At 41.4% G+C, this 18,213-nt stretch overlaps 1 protein-coding gene across 8 annotated transcripts in view; it reads right to left on the bottom strand.

Moving 5' to 3' along the window:
- The window catches only part of ATXN7 (ataxin 7), a 131,102-nt gene that overhangs the window by 17,061 nt on the left and 95,828 nt on the right, over window positions 1-18,213 (bottom strand). For 7 of the 8 annotated variants that reach the window (XM_070574782.1, XM_070574780.1, XM_070574785.1 and 4 more), the window contains 3 exons: window positions 5,370-5,622; window positions 2,795-3,054; window positions 2,244-2,326 (listed from right to left, as the gene is read on the bottom strand). In XM_070574782.1, coding sequence (XP_070430883.1) covers window positions 2,244-2,326; window positions 2,795-3,054; window positions 5,370-5,622 — 596 coding nt within the window. Of the gene's footprint in view, window positions 1-2,243; window positions 2,327-2,794; window positions 3,055-5,369; window positions 5,623-17,095; window positions 17,288-18,213 lie in introns of those variants that run through there. The other variant, XM_070574786.1, reaches the window with a different exon arrangement.

The raw sequence follows: 18,213 nt of genomic DNA on the forward strand, positions 1-18,213 counted from the left end.
GAGGGTGGCAGGCACACGATAGGGAAGGAGTGACAGGAATGGGCAGCAGCAGACCCCTAAAAGTGAAGAGAATGGAAAACGTTCTAAGTCTAAGACAGGAGAGACCTGGGCAGGAACCTGGGGGACATTACGCAGGGGCACTAGAGAGTGTTTAGCTCTCTACAGCTTAAGAGATTCAGGCCACAGTGGAGACAGGAAAAGCGAGAAGCACAAACAGAACACGGGAAGAATGGAAGCTCATTCTCTGAGAGGGCAGGCCTGCTGAGAGCTGCTTTTTCCGCCAGTTTTATGCTGAACTCATGGCGCCAGGCCTGAGGAAATGTATTAATGGGATGACAGGTTTAGCACCATGCCACAGGCAATCATGACACCCTTAATAGAACACATGGAGAGCACAGACAATGTGAAAAGGAAGATGGGAGAAAAATGCAGGATCCACATAAAGTCAGTTCACCCACCAATAAAGGTTCGGGAAGAAGACTAGTCAGACTCCTTGCAGATTCTGGGTTGACAAAGCTTTTGGTTCATCAGCATGCCTCATAGAGTAAAAAAGAGCATCTCAGATAGAGCAAGCATCCTTCATTGACCATAGGTACCGTAATACCGAGAAACCCATGTTACTGAGAGTCAGGTAGGCAGGAAGAGAGCAGAGGGAGGACGGCAAGTTCTGAGCAGGATGTGTAGCAGGGCTGAGGCATGCTTTCACAAGTTCCCTTAGAGGCAGCTGCAGTGGACAGAATTCTACAGAGCTCCAATGTCTATCTTCAAACAACAATGACATACCACTATATGTGTTCAATTAATACTATGGAAAACAAAAGCAATCTGTTCTGGGATAGGAGTTTTTAACATAAGAGATTCAAGGGTGGGATTGAGGTGGGAATATCCGTCAACCCCTGAGATAAAATGCAAAATTCAGAATACGTATGTGCATATATGTTTTTTCCTCTGAGGATTATGATTTTTAAAAAAATTAGATATTTAAAGGTGGTCTCCACTAAACCTTTCCCCAAAAGATTCAGAACCACTGTTGAAGAAAATCTACACACTAAAACTAAATTAGAGATTTAAATTAAAATAACATTTCCCATTTCTCAAGATTGTAACATCCCTCCACTGTTTAGGGGCTGGAGTGGGGCCCAACGTCCGTTATTCAAACGCAATCTTCAGTAAAATTTAAAATAATACACCAGGGGGCCAGCCCTGTGGCCGAGTGGTTAAGTTTGTGTGCTGTCCTTCGGCGGCCCAGGGTTTCGCCAGTTCAGATCCTGGGCGTGGATATGGCACCGCTCATCAGGCCATGCTGAGGCAGGGTCCCACAGAGCACAACCAGAAGGACCTACAACTAGAATATACAACTACATACTGGGGGGCTTTAGGGAAAAAGAAGAAAAAAGGGGGGAAAAAAAGAAGATTGGCAACAGATGTTAGCTCAGGTGCCAATCAAAAAAAAATTAAAATTAAATAATACATGAACAATTTTATTAATTTTTAGGAGACAATACTAATTTTTATAATTTTTATTCTCTCTTCCCAAACAAGGGTTTTTAAAACGCATACTTCAAAATAATGATTCTTAATAATTCTTGAACCCTTCTGAAGGGCAGTCAGGGACACTCTCCAGAGAAATGCACATAAACATATATACTCATTTATGTAGAGGGTCCACCGACGCCACCCCAACATCAACAAGCCTTATTTTACAGCAAAACACCACCTTCTTATTAACATACTGGCATTTTAAAGGAGAATCTCAGGACAGAAAGGAGGATCATTACATTTTCTTCACTTATATATAAATCAGATTGCAAGTTATTTAGTATCTTCTTAAAAACAAGGCTTCAAATTTCAAAGTCAGCTTTTTTTAGAGGAGCTCTTTAAAATTTAAGAACCACAGATTACACAAACATCTTGAGAATATTCATATATAAGCAAAGGAAATTTGTGAACTTGTTCTAAGTCAGTACAATTTAAACCACAGTAAAGGGCAGCTTCTCAAACTTCTCCGAAGAAATATTAAAAGTCTTTTGAAAATAATAGACTGATTAGGAAAGAACACTAGTCCCTGGATACAACACTGCTTATTGGAAATAAAACCTCGCCTAAGATTGCAGTTTATAGTAACAGACTTTATATTTTCTGAACTTGAGACTTTTTTCACCAAAACCAAGTTATTCCCTCCTTTACAATTCCAGTTCCCTGTGCTTACCAGAATATTCAGCTCTTTCCAGGAGGCCACCTACCTTGCATGTCAAAGACCGGGTGCAGGGCTTCTTGGTGTCGAGATCAATGACCCCACAGTGTATGTCAGGATCGAACTCTCTTTCTGTCAAGAGCACACAGATGTGACAACAGGCTCACCACTCTTTCATTTATTTTGTAAATAAGAAAATGGAAGAAATCTCAAAACAAATTATAACTTGAATAAAATCTACCATATTATCAATACATATAAAATATATAACATGTGAGCAATGCAGAGAAGTAGTGACATCACTAAGAGAGTGGGGGACTACTGCCATCAGATGACAGGAAAGAAATTGTTTTCGTCAGCATTACTGCTTTACTCCATTCAGAAATATACCACTAGAAAGTTATTTCTACATTACTTACATACGCACATGCACTTTAAAATCAAGAGTGAAGAGGTCTAGCATACCGATTAAGGAATTTCCTCCTAAAGCTGAAGTTGTCCAGTTTTAAAAAGAGAACTTGTAGATAGCAATTCATGTGCTCCCCTGTGAATCCCCAATTAATATACAGAGAAGCATTAAGAGAGAAAATGTGAAGTTACCTGATAATCTCTTATTTAAAAATTTCCTGTTACTGGAATTATCTTCAGACTTCTTTTCCAGAGTGGGCGGTGCAGGAAGCCCTTTGCCATTCAGAATCTGTCCAGGTGAAGGCAAGGGTGGCTTTGGTATTGAGGGGCAGTTAAGGCCAGGCTTGACTGAGGAACTCACAGTAGCAGGACAGGTTGGCCCCACCGCAGATTTCAGTAGTGTGCCATCCATCTTCGGATGAATCTTTTCCACTTTGACAGAGGGCGTCATGCTGTTGTGGGGAAAGTGAGAATACCAGCACCTGAGCGCCCCAGCAGCCCCAGGTGAATGGTGGGCCAGACGGATGAAAGCAGAACCTGGGTCTACCCGTACACTGCACAGAGGTAGGCTCCCAAAGGCATCTTATGAATATTTGTTAGGATTATCCAGAAAACTCAGTAAAGTTCACATTTATTCAGTCTATAAACCCTTCTGGTGGGCAAAAAACTCCAGTGAACCATCAAATTTACCTAGTCTTTCATTCCAGAACAATCTTACACATGAGCCTATGGGAGATCTAGACCTGATACCCAATGCAACTGCTACAAGAAGCAAAATACAAGAAGGTCTAAGAGAACCAAAGACAAGCTGTAGGACCTTGAGAGAATATCTTTCAAGAACTGTTTAAGACGGTGCCGGCCCCATAGCCGAGTGGTTAAGCTCGTGAGCTCTGCTTCAGCGGCCCAGGGTTTCCCTGCTTCGAATCCTGGGCGCAGACATGGCACCGCTCATCAGACCATGTTGAGGCAGCATCCCACATGCCACAACTGGAAGGACTCACAACTAAAAATACACAACTATGTACTGGGGGGCTTTGGGGAGAAAAAGGAAAAATAAAATCTTAAAAAAAAAAAAAAGGAACCGTTTAAGAAAGGATTCACCAAAACGTAAACTGAGCAGAAAAAAGAACAACTGGAATTAGAGAATATTTCCAAGAAATGTCACTAAGGACCTATAAGAACTCAAATGAGCCTAACAATACATCTTCAAGAAGAGGCTCTCTGCTTCTGTCAGTGAGGAAGACCAATGTTTAATTAGCATATGATGTGTCACTGAAGTGATAATCTCCTGGCCCTGAAAAGGTTTCCACGATAGGAGCGTGGAATATAAGTGCCTGGCACACAGCTGGTGAGCACTGAATACCTGTGTCACTAACAAAGAACTGATTTCTCTTGGAATCTTACTGACACTATCATTTGGGTGGCAAATGTTGGTACAAAAGCTAACAGTTGGCCTGGTCCTCCTCTAAAGCCAGGCTCCAAATAAAGAAGACTCGGATTGATGAGGTTTTATAAACTTTGTTCAGTGGACTCAGTGCTCTAACAGCTGTTAAGCTGGCGAGTGACTTACACACTGCACTGGCATTTTCTTTGGCTTTCAGACAGCTCCAGGAATGAAAGCCAAGTTTGCTGTACTTGCACTTCTGACAGATGAGCAGAAGCTGGAGGCTTAGCAACCAGGACAAACAGCCCTAAACAGCTGTACCTGGAACCTGGGACAGGCTGACAGCAGCAGAGATACTGCAAGATGCCATGGCCTCTCCCAGCTGGCAAGGTCCTTGAGCAGTAGCAGGTGCTGGATGCTGCCCTGAGATTAACCAGGTTATCAGACCTTGGGACTGAGATGTGTGGCATACTCTCCAAAAGGGAGGTAGGCCAGGGAAAGTCACCCGCCACCAAGGCTGAGGGATGCCATGACGAGGCAAGATATGTTTCTATGGGAGTGCATGGCTGCTCCCTCATGTGACCACAAGAAGCCTGCCAACTTACAGATCTCCCGTGGAAACTTGCCAAAGCCTTGCCTAGCGGGTGTGAACTTCTTCCAGTCTTCCCTCATCACTGCTGTGATGGGAACCCAAGACTGGAGGGAGGAAGCATTGCTTTCCTATTTGCTTTGCAGGCCTCAGAAAATCCTAGAACAGCACTTAGGAATCTCTTCACCTTTTTATTTGTACTATTATCAACAGCAGCAGCAGAAGCACCAGCATCCATTCATTTACTGTCTCCTGTGGGCCAGACATTATGCTAGGTGCTTGACTCTAATATATTAACTCTACTTCTCCCAATAACCCTGCACAGTGACTGCAATTCTTAGACTCCGAGAGAAACAATGCCTTGTCTAAGGCCCTGCAGCAAGGAAGTGACAGAGGTGGAATTTGAACCCAGGTCTCTTTGACTTGAGGGCTCCTTGGCTATAGCTCAACCCCCTTACGCTTCCTTCTTCTTATCTGGAAAATAGAAATAACAACAAAATCTATTTCATAGGATTGTTGTGATAATTAAATGACAATACTCTCTATAAAGGGAGCTATCAATAGCTGCATACAATATAGGATCAATAAGTATTATTAACCTTATTATTATTGCTATTACTACTCTGTCAAGTCTCCCAAGATATGACAGAAAAACAAAGGAAACAACAGCACGTGTTTGACTTTTCCAAAGTGAGCTCCCTTTCACATTATTCACAGATACTCTCAGACGCTACTGGTGTACACAGCTCCACTGCCAGCAGGTAAGCTTTAAGAACCCTCTTGGCCATACTCACATTCTACCATGGGGGACTCTACTTTGTTGAATGGGATGCATTGGCCTGGTGTTCCCCCTGAGCTGCAGTTTCTCTTTGGGCGATTTCAACAACTTGGAACTTAATGAGGATGCGCTTAGAACACCTCCACTGGAAGAACGGCTGCTTCCACTTCCACTGCCTCCTTTGCTTTTGGACAGAGAAGGGAAGAAGGAAAATACTGAAGTGGGAGGAACGGTCAAAGAAGGCTTGCTGGATGAGCTATGTCTTCTTTCTGAAAAGGAAAACAAAGAGAAAAAAAGAGAGACATCGTGTGTCAGGCAAGTCTCCAATGGAACCCTGGAAGAGTCCCCTGAAATCAATATTCAGGTTCAAACATGCATCACTAAGTGAAAATATATTAAACTCAGCAACTTCCAGAAATGGCTTATCTAGGCCTCACAGACTTATTTAGGAGTCTAGGAACTGGTCCTTCTGCTTAGGAAACATCTCAGCATAAAGAGGTTTATCATACATAGATAGCCATTAAGAAATTAAGCAACCATTCTAAACCTGAGAAGATTGGGTTTTGCATACTAGAAATGAACCTCACTGGCTCCAACTTGCAGTCAGAGAAAGGAAAATTATTCATTCATCTGCAGAGCTCTGCTAATTGACACCGCATGGAATTCTGTCTTCCTTTCTAGCATAGTATGTCTCTAATTTCCAAAATAGCAGAATGTTAGGAAACAAGTTGTACTTTCATTTTTTTTCTGTCACTGCCCACCAGCATATGACATTAAATAAGAATGTTTCTAGGGTTATCTTATCGTTCCTAAAGAATTTGTGCTGAAATTTTCCAGCGAATCATTTCACTCTCTTTTTTAAATAATCTCCCTTAACTACAGATGGCATAACTTCTGGTTCATGCCACTAAGATGCCAAAGGCGCAAGACAAAAATACCACAAATAGCTACGCCTGTTTTTTAAACCAGGAAGTAATTCGTGGTTAAGTACAGACTACACGGGTTTAACTGAAAATAAGTCTACCCACTGGAGAATCAGGTTTTCTCAGAGTGAGGCAATCCATACTAAATAAATCGAGAGCTCTTGAAGAATGTTACCATTAGAAACAAGCAAATTACTCAGTAACTTTATCTGCTTAATTATCTTGTGATGATAGCTTAGTGGCTGCCTTTAATTAAACTTATAATTGAAAATGACACATTTGCTTAACTCTAAGCTTTAAAATGTATGTGATCCAAAAATTACTTATCACAATATGAAAGCTATATGAGTATTTAAAAAATTAAGCATATTAGAATTACCAACGACAAGTATCACCTCGATGGTTTGTTTCTAAAGGTCTTTTTATACCAGTCCCGAGCCTCTCTGTGAAGCTGTGATGACTTATTTCCAAAGGACATTAGTTCAATGATGCTTTATGAGGTCCTTAAGAACCTGCTCTATACCAGGACAAAATTATTATGCTACCTATAGACAAAATCCAAATTCTCTAACTGGACCACATAAAGGCCACAACCAAGTTAGGAAGGCTAAATTGATAGTGATTTATAAGTGCCTGTTGCTTTTTTTTCTTGATATGAAAGTTGTGTGTAAGAACAGGAAAACTAAGTTTAATAATTTTCCAAATTTGGCATCTGAGCTTTTTTAATTTAGTTTCTCTCTTCTCTGTGATCCCCAAACATTCTGAATATACTTCCAAGTATCAGCACTTGTCAGCCAGGACTATAATAATCTGTTTCCAGTTCTGCTGCCTGCCTTGGATGGGCGAGCTTCCCTGAGTCATGTCTCAGTCACCTGCCCCTGTAAGGCACGGCACAGAGCAGGCTGTCAATTAACATGTGCACAATCAGTATAGCTTTTCTTGTGAAGAGGAGTGATTTTCAAATGGCCCTAAACCAGCACACTTAGTTACACACTGGCATAACCTAAAGAGCTTAAAAAATACTGATGCCCTCAGAGATTCTGATTTAATTGGTTTGGGGTGTGGCCCGGCCATCTAGACTTTTACAAGCTCCCCTGTATGATTCTACTGTGCAGCCAAGGTTGAGAGTCTCCCTTAGACTAGGCTAATGCCTCAAGAACCATTAACCATGGCTGAATAAGTTAACATTTGTATAACACCGAGAACACCACCTGGCACATGGCACTATATATGAGGGTTCGGTAAATAAAGCTCACCACTACTACTTGTCCTCAACCAGTGTTTCCCAAGCTTCCAACAACTGCAGGCTATTTTCATCATTCTTACCAAAGCCACATAAAATACTATTTTTTACTCAACATTTTAAGTTAAATTATCAACTCTACTGTTCCCTCCTCTTTAATCTAATATTAACCAGTCTTTCATGGGGGCATCACTGGTATTTTGCACAGGACAAATCACGTACGGGATGTCAGGATAATTGGAATTCCTGGTCCCTACCCCTTAATCACCAATGGTGCCCCTCTGCCAGGGGCAACCTGAAACTACCCTCAAACCAGTTTCAGACGGCCCAGTGTGAAGCAGGGTACCACCCTCAGTTGAGAGATTTTTCCAAAACAATATTTTCTCTGAAACAATAGGTTTGATAAGCTTGTCTTATACATATATTTAGTAACTTTATATAATATACATATTTGGATATACATTAAAATAATTAAATATTACCATTAAAATGTTCATCCATAAAAATCATCTTATGTACCCCTGATGGCAGCGTCCTAAAGGAATACTATCATGTCTGCAGCATAAAGAAGGGGAAAAAACTCCAACTAGAACTTTGACTTCTCAGAAATATACTCCTTTTTCTACTCAATGGGTATCAGAATTCGCAAGCAGTGTCTCAGAGTAAACGTGATGTATTTCTCTTGATATCAAATGATATAAAGAAAATTCTCAACCTAGTTAAATGCAGTCAGTTCTACTACAATGCTTGTTTTGAGAACATTACTTACTCCAAAGTCACTGATATACTAAGGAACAATTCGAATGTAATGAAATTTTGCATCTGCTTTTTACAAGATTTCACCTGCAAGAAGCACTAGGTGAATGCAGAAAACTATGCCCAGCTGAGCTGAGCCACGTGGGAAAACACAAAACAACTCCCACCCCCCCAAAATCCACCATCCGCCCCAGGTCACCCCGGATGTTAGAAGCCACCCCATCCACATCCGATGCTACAACTTTCTCTCTACTTCAGATAACCCTCCTTCTACCACGTCACAATAGCTCACAAGCTGCAACCCTTCCAACATCTACTTCAAGAAGCAAATGTCAGGTTGTCTTCAAGGTAACTGTCACTATTTATTCTTGTAGTTACGTATTTAACTCTTTAATCTATGTAAAACTGTGCTAACACTTTTGTTAGGTTCCTATCTTTTTCTTTGTGTCATTGATGCAGCTTTGAGTGTTGTGCCCATAACCACATTTTCCCAATGGGTCTCATATGGTTTTTATTGCATAATTTTGCAAAGTGCAGCAATACTTTAGGAATGAGTGTTGTCTTACAGCAGAACTGACTGTAACTTTAAGCTTGTCCTTTCAATTTTCTATTCCCATCATAGCCCACTCTCCCCGTTTTCTTCAGTTAAATGCTTCTTATCTGTTAACTCTTGATATGGGATTTCACACAAGAAAATCAAGATTCAAAGCTTCCTAACATTAAAAATTCGCTGATGTATCAATAAAATTTAAAAAAAATTGTATTTTATACTTCAACAATAAAAGCTATTTAAAAACTAAGAATGGCAATCTATCATGTGAATTTCTTTCATTCACTAAAACTTGAAACTGTGTATGTGTGCAGGCGCATGTGTATGTAACTCAGATTCTGGCTGAAAAGTGCCAGCTCAAATCCTTATCACGCTGCTGAATTGAGTTGTTCCTTCACATTATGGTCTGGTAACTTATTTCCTGGAAAGGATGGCAGCTGGCTTTCCCGTTATGAAACAATAAAGAGGACAAACCAAATTTATAGTTGGGTTGGACTCTCCTCATTCTTTCACTGTGGGTCCTTATTTTTCTTAAGATTTTAAACTGTGTTTCCAGCTTAAAAAAAGTGTTTGTTCTTAGATCAAAAGAGAAATGGGCAAGTTACCGGTAGGGTTAGGGACCTTATATTAAGTGGACAAACTGGTGGCCAGATGCTAAGCACAACTGCAATGTGCTTTGGTGAGGAGTCCAAGTTGAGTTTTCAAAGCACTCCTCTCTCCAGGGTCTGGCCCCAGCCCAAGAGAAAGCACATTCTGTCCCTGAATGAGGAGGGCACTTTGAATGGCTCCAGCAAGAAGGAGAGATGGTTAGGCAGACCAAGAGACAGACAAATACAGATACAGGGGAAAACAAAGCAGAGACAGAGAGAGACAGACATGGGTGACTGTGTACGTGCATGGAGGGGGACTGGCAGACAGACAGACTGGAGACAGAGGGAGAGAGAGAGAGTGCAAGAAATGGATGCACTGGACTTTCTTCCCCCTTGTGGCTTGAACACGTGACATGGAAGGCATGGGTGGAATACTGGGGAGGGTAGGGGACAGGACTGCTTTCTTTAAGTCTTCCAAAATGGAAAGCAACCAAGAATACTGAGCTTATAATTTTGGATTCATGCTGAGATTTAAAAAAATATATAAGTATTGACACCTAGGTACAAACCAAAAAGGAGTTCAAAGCAAATAATTAGATCTTTTAAAATCATAAATAAATATTACTTTGAAAATAACTAAAAACAATTTATAATGCACAAGTGTCAAAGTTAGGGCACAAACCTAAAAAGCAGTCAAAGCAAACTGTAACCTAAAATCATTCACACTTGGAAAAAAATCTGGAAGCATGTATGTCAAAAAACTTTTTAGGTGGTTATCCCTGAGATTATAGGTCTATTTTTGAAAAGCTTTTGCATATTGCTTTTCTATAATAAATACGGTTTACGTGATTATCAGATACATACTTTAAAAAAAGAGAAATTTCATTTGGTATTCTGGCTTCAATTTCACACACACCAAAATAAAGGCATATTTTCATTTATGAGCATAGTATCAATGTGTCCCATTCTCAATGGGCATCATGTAAGAGCAGGCAAGAATGGCTAACAGCTACTAAAAACACCCCACAGAACTCTTTTCACTCAGGGCTCTTTTCTTGTTTCTTACTAATAAATCTTTTAATAATCTTTTATAATCCAAACAACTAACTGAAGAGAAGTCTCACCTTCAACAACAACAATAGCTACTAGCGGTTATTGGGCAGAAAGCATGTGTCAGGCACCACGCTATGAAATTCATAGGGATTATCTGATTCAGTTTAGACCATCATCCTACAAAGCAGACACTGTTATGATCCCCACTTGCCAGATGAGGAAGTCAAGGCTTTAAAGGACGCAAGTCAGTTGCCCAAGGTCACACAGCTAGTTAAGAGGCAGAGTAGGGAGGTCATCCCAGGCAGGCTGAGTCCAGCATCCAGGCTAGACCACACTACAATCCAGCTGCCCTTATGTGGCATTATTAGCAGGCCATAATACCTGGTCCAAAGGCAGGCAGAAGGGAGAGGTAAAGGTGAGGGTTGGGACATACATCAGCAAGAAGCCCATCTTCCCAAGAGCTCAGCAAATGCACGCTAACTATTAGTGTGCAAATGGCTGCAGAGGCTGAACATACAACAAGGTTGAGACAGAATTTTGGTAAATTTGGAGTGGGGACCCAGAGCCAGTTTAAGGGAAACCCAGGTTGTTGTAGATTTCACTTTTCCATTTTGGGAGTTGCTATCCTAAAGATTAGCTATGGGTGTCAGCCAGCATAGCATTTTGTTGTTATTGTTCGGGGCACAGGGGGTGGGGGGGGGGGTGGGTTGTGTGTCTTAAAACATCAAAGATGGTTTGAATAGTGAATTTGGGTAGAAAGCGCCTGTCAGGGCTGTCTTTCTGGCTTGGCTAAAAAGAATCACCATACAAAGTTCCAAGATGAGTATGTTCTACAAAGAACCATCAGGAGGAACAGCAAATACCTGTTCTATCAGATTAGGCTGGCCCCCAGTGACCAATACAATTATATATGCTTCTTGTCACTCTCTGGTCAGTCATGGTCACCTTCTCAGCAGAGGCTCAGGGCTGTCAGGCACAGTTTTGATGTGGGCTAACTGAGTAAAACAAGCCTGAATAGAATCCCGAGTAAAATAAAAATACTTTTTTATAGATCACCTGAAAGGACAAGAACTTTGGAATCAGAGACAGATGGGTTCAAATCCTTGCTCTGCCACTTACTAGCTGGGTGACCTTGGGGAAAGACCTGACTCCATCCACTTTGGCAGCCTCTTCATCTGTCAAGCCTCCCTTGCAAGGCTATTGGGGATTAAATGACAGAGAGCTGCAGAGCCTGCAGCCCAGGCCCGACTACAGACCAGGTAGCAGGAACTCAATAGGGACGAAGACAGAGGCCCTCTGTTAGTTCAGCTGATGCCAGTTACAGACTTATGTGAGAAAGCCCTGCTGATTACCAAAGCTGGCAGAAATCACTTAAGAACAAGCCAAAGCCACTTTACTCAAGTTATCTTCTCCAGTGTGGTAAAGATTTAGTTTATATATTTAGTTTATACGTCAGTCCAGGAAGACACTAAGGTCTTCTCAGATGAGAACTCAGAGAAATAACTTTCAGAGTTCATTTAAAAATTAATCAAGTCACACCAACCAAAGAGGATGCTCATTCAAGCTAAAATTATTTTATAAATAAAAAGTTGGTTCATTTTGCTGACAGAACTGAGTCACTCCGGAAGAACTGCAGGTGAAATGGAATAAAGCGAAGATCAAGTCTCAAACTCAGTTTATGGATCCAAGGGTGGAAATTTTAGGCAGATGATCAAAGTAATGATTCCTAAAACTCAGAACTTTTTCTCTAAATGAAACTCAGACTTTTGGATGGATTGGGTCAGATAAGGTTAAACAGAGTGTGTACTCTCTAGAGAAAGGCCTTCTGAGAAATATTAATCTATACTTCAGGGAATGTATGATTTCATGGGGACTCTGACAGGCCCATTCCACTAATACTCTACAACTGCTCTCATTTAAAGCAAGGACTTTTAATAATCAAGCTTATACATGGCTATACAATATAAAACGCTGGTAAAAATGTACAGATCCTTCAGCCAGGCACAGCAAGTAATAATTACATATAGCAAAAAGCTCAGTTTAGAATTTCTGGGTCAGTCATTAAGCAGTCCTTTCAGAGAATTAAATTGTTTATTTTGATATCCAGTTTGAAAAATAACTGCAATGTGCTATTATATAGCTCCCAATTAACCCAAACTATCATACTTTACTTTCAGGCCACCAAAACACAATTGATGAGGTGTCAATTGGCATCACTTGTCTTTTACAAGGATTATGACCCCCTAAGAAACATCAGGACCTGAAGCAGACTACAGATTAAGACTGCAAACATTTTTATTAAGTCTTAGAACTTCCTTACACATTTACTTTGCTCCACATCAATGTTTTCCACAAACTTCTGACATTCAAAACTGGATCACTCTCCAGATCTTTTGTCCTATCTGCACATTATCTAGACTACTGTTTACGTAATATATTTTTCAAAATTCAGTCAGCTTAGTGGCTGGCTAAGCATGTCTAACGCAGCATTATCCTAAGCAATATCTGTGAAATCACAACTTTGGATGTGACATATTAGTTACCTATTTTTTCCCTAATAACTATTAAAAAAATATTTGGCATACCATTTAAAGTCACACCACGGACTACGCATGGACATAAGGCATTCAATGACGTCTTCTCACTTGACATCATTCACTGTTAACTTTTCTCTGTAAATTTCTCATTCTTTTCTAAAAGCGCTCCCATGTGTCTGATCAGCAAACATGGTCCTACTCCACTCCTTGTTGACACACATTCTCTTTAATCCTAAATCTGCTTTTTTTTGATCCAACTTCTTTAGGGTCCCCAGGCACTTGATTAGACTACCCCAGAGAGAGCTGGGTGTGGTCTAATGCTGAAAGGAAGCAAATAGATGGGAGAGTCCCTGGAACATTCAAATCTCAAGTTGGAGAATCCAGAGCTGACCTCTGACACACATGCCTCAAAGCCTAATTAGACAAAATTGGAGCTGGGAGGCAGCCTCAGAGCATGCTTAGGTGGGTTACAAACAGTACTGGAAAACAGTGAGGAAGAAAAAGTCTTTACCACAAAGCACTCGGCATCATTTCCACTAGAGAGATTTAACTGAAAAGGATGATTTCAGCACTGGCTGCCCTAACAAATTAGTCTCCAACTGCGACTTCTGCCAAATGCATTTCTCCTCCCCCTAATGCAGAGGTGCTTTTAAATTAAAACATAAGGGGAAAGTGCAGAAAAGAGAGTCATTTACAGCACTTGGGCCACTTGAAACAACTTTTCACCAAAGGTCTATAATCAAATTATCGAGCTCTTCCAGTCAGTCGGTGCTTTATGACAGAAATAAAAGCCCCACTAAAGTATTCCGGGTCTCTTGGCATTTCCACGTCTCTGGGCAGGGCGCACTGCAGCATCCCCATTCACACTGGCTGCATGAGAGAGAACAGATCACAAAGGGCAGATTACAAGGGAGAAGGACTCCGACTCCAATGGGGGAAGGGACTGGCGTGAATGGATTGTAAATAATGTTGCTAAGAAAGTAGCAGAAATATGGCAACCTCAAATAATTCTCTTGCCAGGAATTCTTCCCATGAGGACTTTCCTTCTGGACTTTGCTTTCAAGTATGTGAGAAATATGAAAAAATCATTGAATGTCTGGGGGTACCCCCTCCCTTACTGTCTTAACTCGCAGCTCTTTGCAAACATTTTTAAAGTGGCTTAAAAAAAAAATCCAGGGGCCGGCCCTGTCGCCGAGTGGTTAAGTCCGTGCACTCTGCTTTGGTGGCCCAGGGTTTCGCTGGTTTGGATCCTGGGCGCAGACACGGCACTGCTCATTAGGCCATGCTGAAGCAACATGCCACATGCCACAACTAGAAGGACCCACAACTAAAATATACAACTATGTACTGGGGGATTTGGGCAGGAACAAAAAAAGATTGGCGACAGGTGTTAGCTCAGGTACCAATCTTAAAAAAAAATCCAAATACTGTATTAAAGGAGATGGAAAGATGGAGAAAAAGAGAGGATACTGAATGGTATAAGAACTGATTATCTCAGTTGCAAGAATAATATCATTTCTTCATAATCACTGTCACGAGACAGCTTGTTTTAAGGAAAATTGAATGGTCTCAGCAACCAATTCATTTCCGTTATGGGTTCCTTCCTATGCTCCTGAAACCCTATCCAATGTGCAGAGTTTGAACTGAGGGTTGTTATCATCATGATCTCAGACACACACAGATGTTTTTAGTGAGAGTACCTTTGGGGAAAGGGCTGCTGCGGCCTTGAGCAAAACACAGCCAACCAACCACCACCTCTGAGATCCTGCTGCCACCATTTCCGACTGCGAGATATCATGCAATGAATGACATGCTGGCTGACACTTCTACTTACTAACAGTCATAAGGACCTCTCTCTGCTGTCCTCAGGAAGCACAGTGTTACCCAAAGATACTGACAGAGTACAGCAAGCAATCATCCTGCCTGAGACAGACGTGCTCTCACCATCGAGTGACGTACACCATTTCTCCAAAATTCACTCCCCGTCTCCTTCCCACCTCATCTCTGACTTGAAATGTTTGTATTCCTCATGTATCAACATGTGAGAAGAAAAAAAGAGCCAAAACCAAAATTCGACAAGTCTCCAGCTACTGTTGATTTAATTCATATCTGTTAGGGAAAAAAGCATCCTGTAAGTTCAGAGACTTACCCATTGCAAGTTTAGCCTTCCAATTTGTTATAGCACTTGCAGTTCAAGAGTCACTGTACTCAGTCCTTACACAAGTATCTCTGTAGTCACAGTTTTTGCCAAACGAAAGATACAAGGCTATCATCAAAATACAAAAGGGAATTAAAATAAAGAAACTAGGGGGCTGGCCCCGTGGCCTAGTGGTGAAGTTCAGCGTGCTCCGCTCTGCTTTGTGGCCTGGGTTCCGTTCCCAGGCACGGACCTTCACCACTCGCCAGGGGCCATGCTGCACACAGAAAATAGAGGAAGACTGGCACAGATATTATTGGCTCAGGGCAAATCTTCCTCAGGAAAACAACAACAAACTATGCTCTTACCATGCCAATCCAAGTTCAACACACACACACACACACACACACACACACACACACACACAAGGGGGGAGAGAGAATTAAAGGAACCTGGTAAAACTCAAATTAGATGAGTCCTATTTTTGTTTTGGTTATTATTATTATTTTTTTAATAAAAACTTCTGTGCAAGAAACCCCACAAGGAGCACTGTCTTCCCAGACCAAAAAGAAAGAGCAAGTCCAGGGCGCAATGGAATGACAGCACCATCTGCTGCAAAGGCTGCGCCGAGTCTGTAAGTCACATCCTTATTCCTATTTTCCACCAGTTTTGTGTCCTTTTTATTTCACTTTATCCTGGATGGGGGAGGGGAGAAGACCGTGAACATGGGAATAACAAAAATCTCAAACTCAGGACACAGCCCCAACCTTCCTTCATTAAGCACTGTTAGTAAGGAATGGGTGATTCATTACCTAACAATGCCAATGTTTTCAATGAGTTCGCAGCACACTTTCTCTTTGCTGAAGACAGAAACAGCATCTGCCCCACCTGCAGGCTGGGCTGTCAACTAATAAACGCCAGAAGCAATATGCAAAAATGAAACCAGAAACAGCAAAACAAACTGATACCAATTTTAAGGAGTTAGCAATTTGATTAAAAGTTTAAGATCTGTTTGTACTCAAAGTCCTTCAAACTGGTAGCTAAATTTCAACCTCAATCAAAACCATCCGGTCAAGCTCATTATTGCAGAAGGCATGAAATGTGAACTCAACTGTCACCTCACTTCCTGCTTGCAGACAGAAGCAGGAGACAGTTAAGGTAACTTTGAAAACAGCCTCCCAACCCACCCAAGAAGAATCAGCTTAGCTGTACTGGCTACCTTAATAACACAACGGAAAAAAATCGTTTTTTCTGGCAGTCATTCTGTAATTAAATTTTTATACACGCAATTTAAGTTACTGAATGACTTCCCAGGGTTACTGTTTGTATTTTGAAGTTGTTCTTCCTCTTGACACAGTGTGTTCTGTTTGAAACTTTGCTGTGGATTTGAAGTATCTGACAAAACAGCTTTCAAACACATTCTACAGGAAACACTGTGAACTGCCTGTCATGAAACCTCACTTACCACAAGTGAGATAAAAAACAAACAGTTAAAGCGTGTTACAACGTTCCTCCATTTTTAGAGAGCGACGTAACCAATGCTCTCCCTGTTTGGAGATACGAGAACTGTTTGGTGCAAAGCTCAGCATTTTGTTGAGTTAATAGCAAACTCAAACTCCTGTCTGTGTTTGAACTTTGTCCAGATCACTCAAATGATATTTCAGAATGGCTCCTGTGGACAGCTTGCCGCAGCTAATCCCTCTTGTTGTGATTACCCACTCTGATCCACTAGCTCTGCAGAGCTCACTCCCTCCACCACTTCAGAGACACACAGCTCCCGGCGTGCCGGCAGGGCAGGACAAACGCCAGGAGGAAAGAGGCCTGCACCAACTCTTCCCGCTCCACTTGGTTCTATTTACTGTTAGCAAAGACCTAACCCACCCTTCCGCAAGCTCATCCAGAACTGGGCCCCGAGCCAAGGCCAGCCTCTAAAAACTGCCTCAGAAAACTTACCCAGTGGAGCTTTCAGCCCTGGTGCGGAGGAAGGGCTGTTCGGGAGCGGCTTCTTGTTACCTTCCATTCACATGATTTGGTTGTGCTTCATTGCACACTTGCTACTGCAGGCTTGCATCATGATTTGGGTCTGCCCACCAACTCCAAATATGCTCCATGTTTGGTCTTATGTAACATTTGCTACTACTGTAAAAAGCACTTCAATTACAAAGGTCCTGGCAGATCAACAGAAAACAAGGGGTGGAGTCTAATTTCATCTAATATGGTCATACAAGGCGTCCTGGCTGGTGTAAATTAATCCTTCTATTTGAAAGGCAACTTGCCCAAACCGGCGAAGACGGAATTTATAAATTTAACTGCTAAAATGTGAAGTACTCACATCCTCATTTTTCTCAATACCTTTAAACTAACACTGCTACTACCAGGTACATTAGAAAATTTACACGATTCATTATACAGCTTACATTTTAAGCCTCAATAGATCTAGTTGTTTTAAAGTTATACATTTCTATAAATAGCAGCAGCCTTTCTCCACATTTTTTTCCCCATGATCTTTAAAAATTTAAAAGTTTACTTTTCCTTCCTAAATCTAGCAAGAACAATCTTAACCAATTTTCAGTGAATATTTGTAAAATGTCTAATTTCAAAAGACTATACACCTGATTGTCCAGTTTGGTGTTCAGTCATTGGATGACTGACTAAAGCTTTTATCCAAAAGACTTTATACCTTTTTTTTTTTTGAGGAAGATTGGCCCTGAGCTAACATCCATGCCCATCTTCCTCTACTTTATATGTGGGACACCTACCTCAGCATGGCTTTTGCCAAGCAGTGCCATGTCCACACCCGGCATCCAAACCGGTGAACACTGAGCTGCCGAGAAGCAGAAGATGTGCACTTAACCGCTGTGCCACCGGGCTGGCCCCTAAAACTTTATACTTTTAATCCAAAAACTTCTCTAATTGGCTCGTTGTAAAAGGCATCTTTCTGGTCTGGCTGTGTCCCTATGTCAGCCCTGTTAAGCTCCCCCAGACCTACTCCCCCTCTTGTCAATACCCAAATCTTCCTGTCAGACATCGAAAAAAATGGCCAACTGATTTGAGTTGTAGGATAATAAGGC

Source organism: Equus przewalskii, chromosome 15 (assembly GCF_037783145.1).
Source record: "Equus przewalskii isolate Varuska chromosome 15, EquPr2, whole genome shotgun sequence".
Taxonomy (NCBI): domain Eukaryota; kingdom Metazoa; phylum Chordata; class Mammalia; order Perissodactyla; family Equidae; genus Equus; species Equus przewalskii.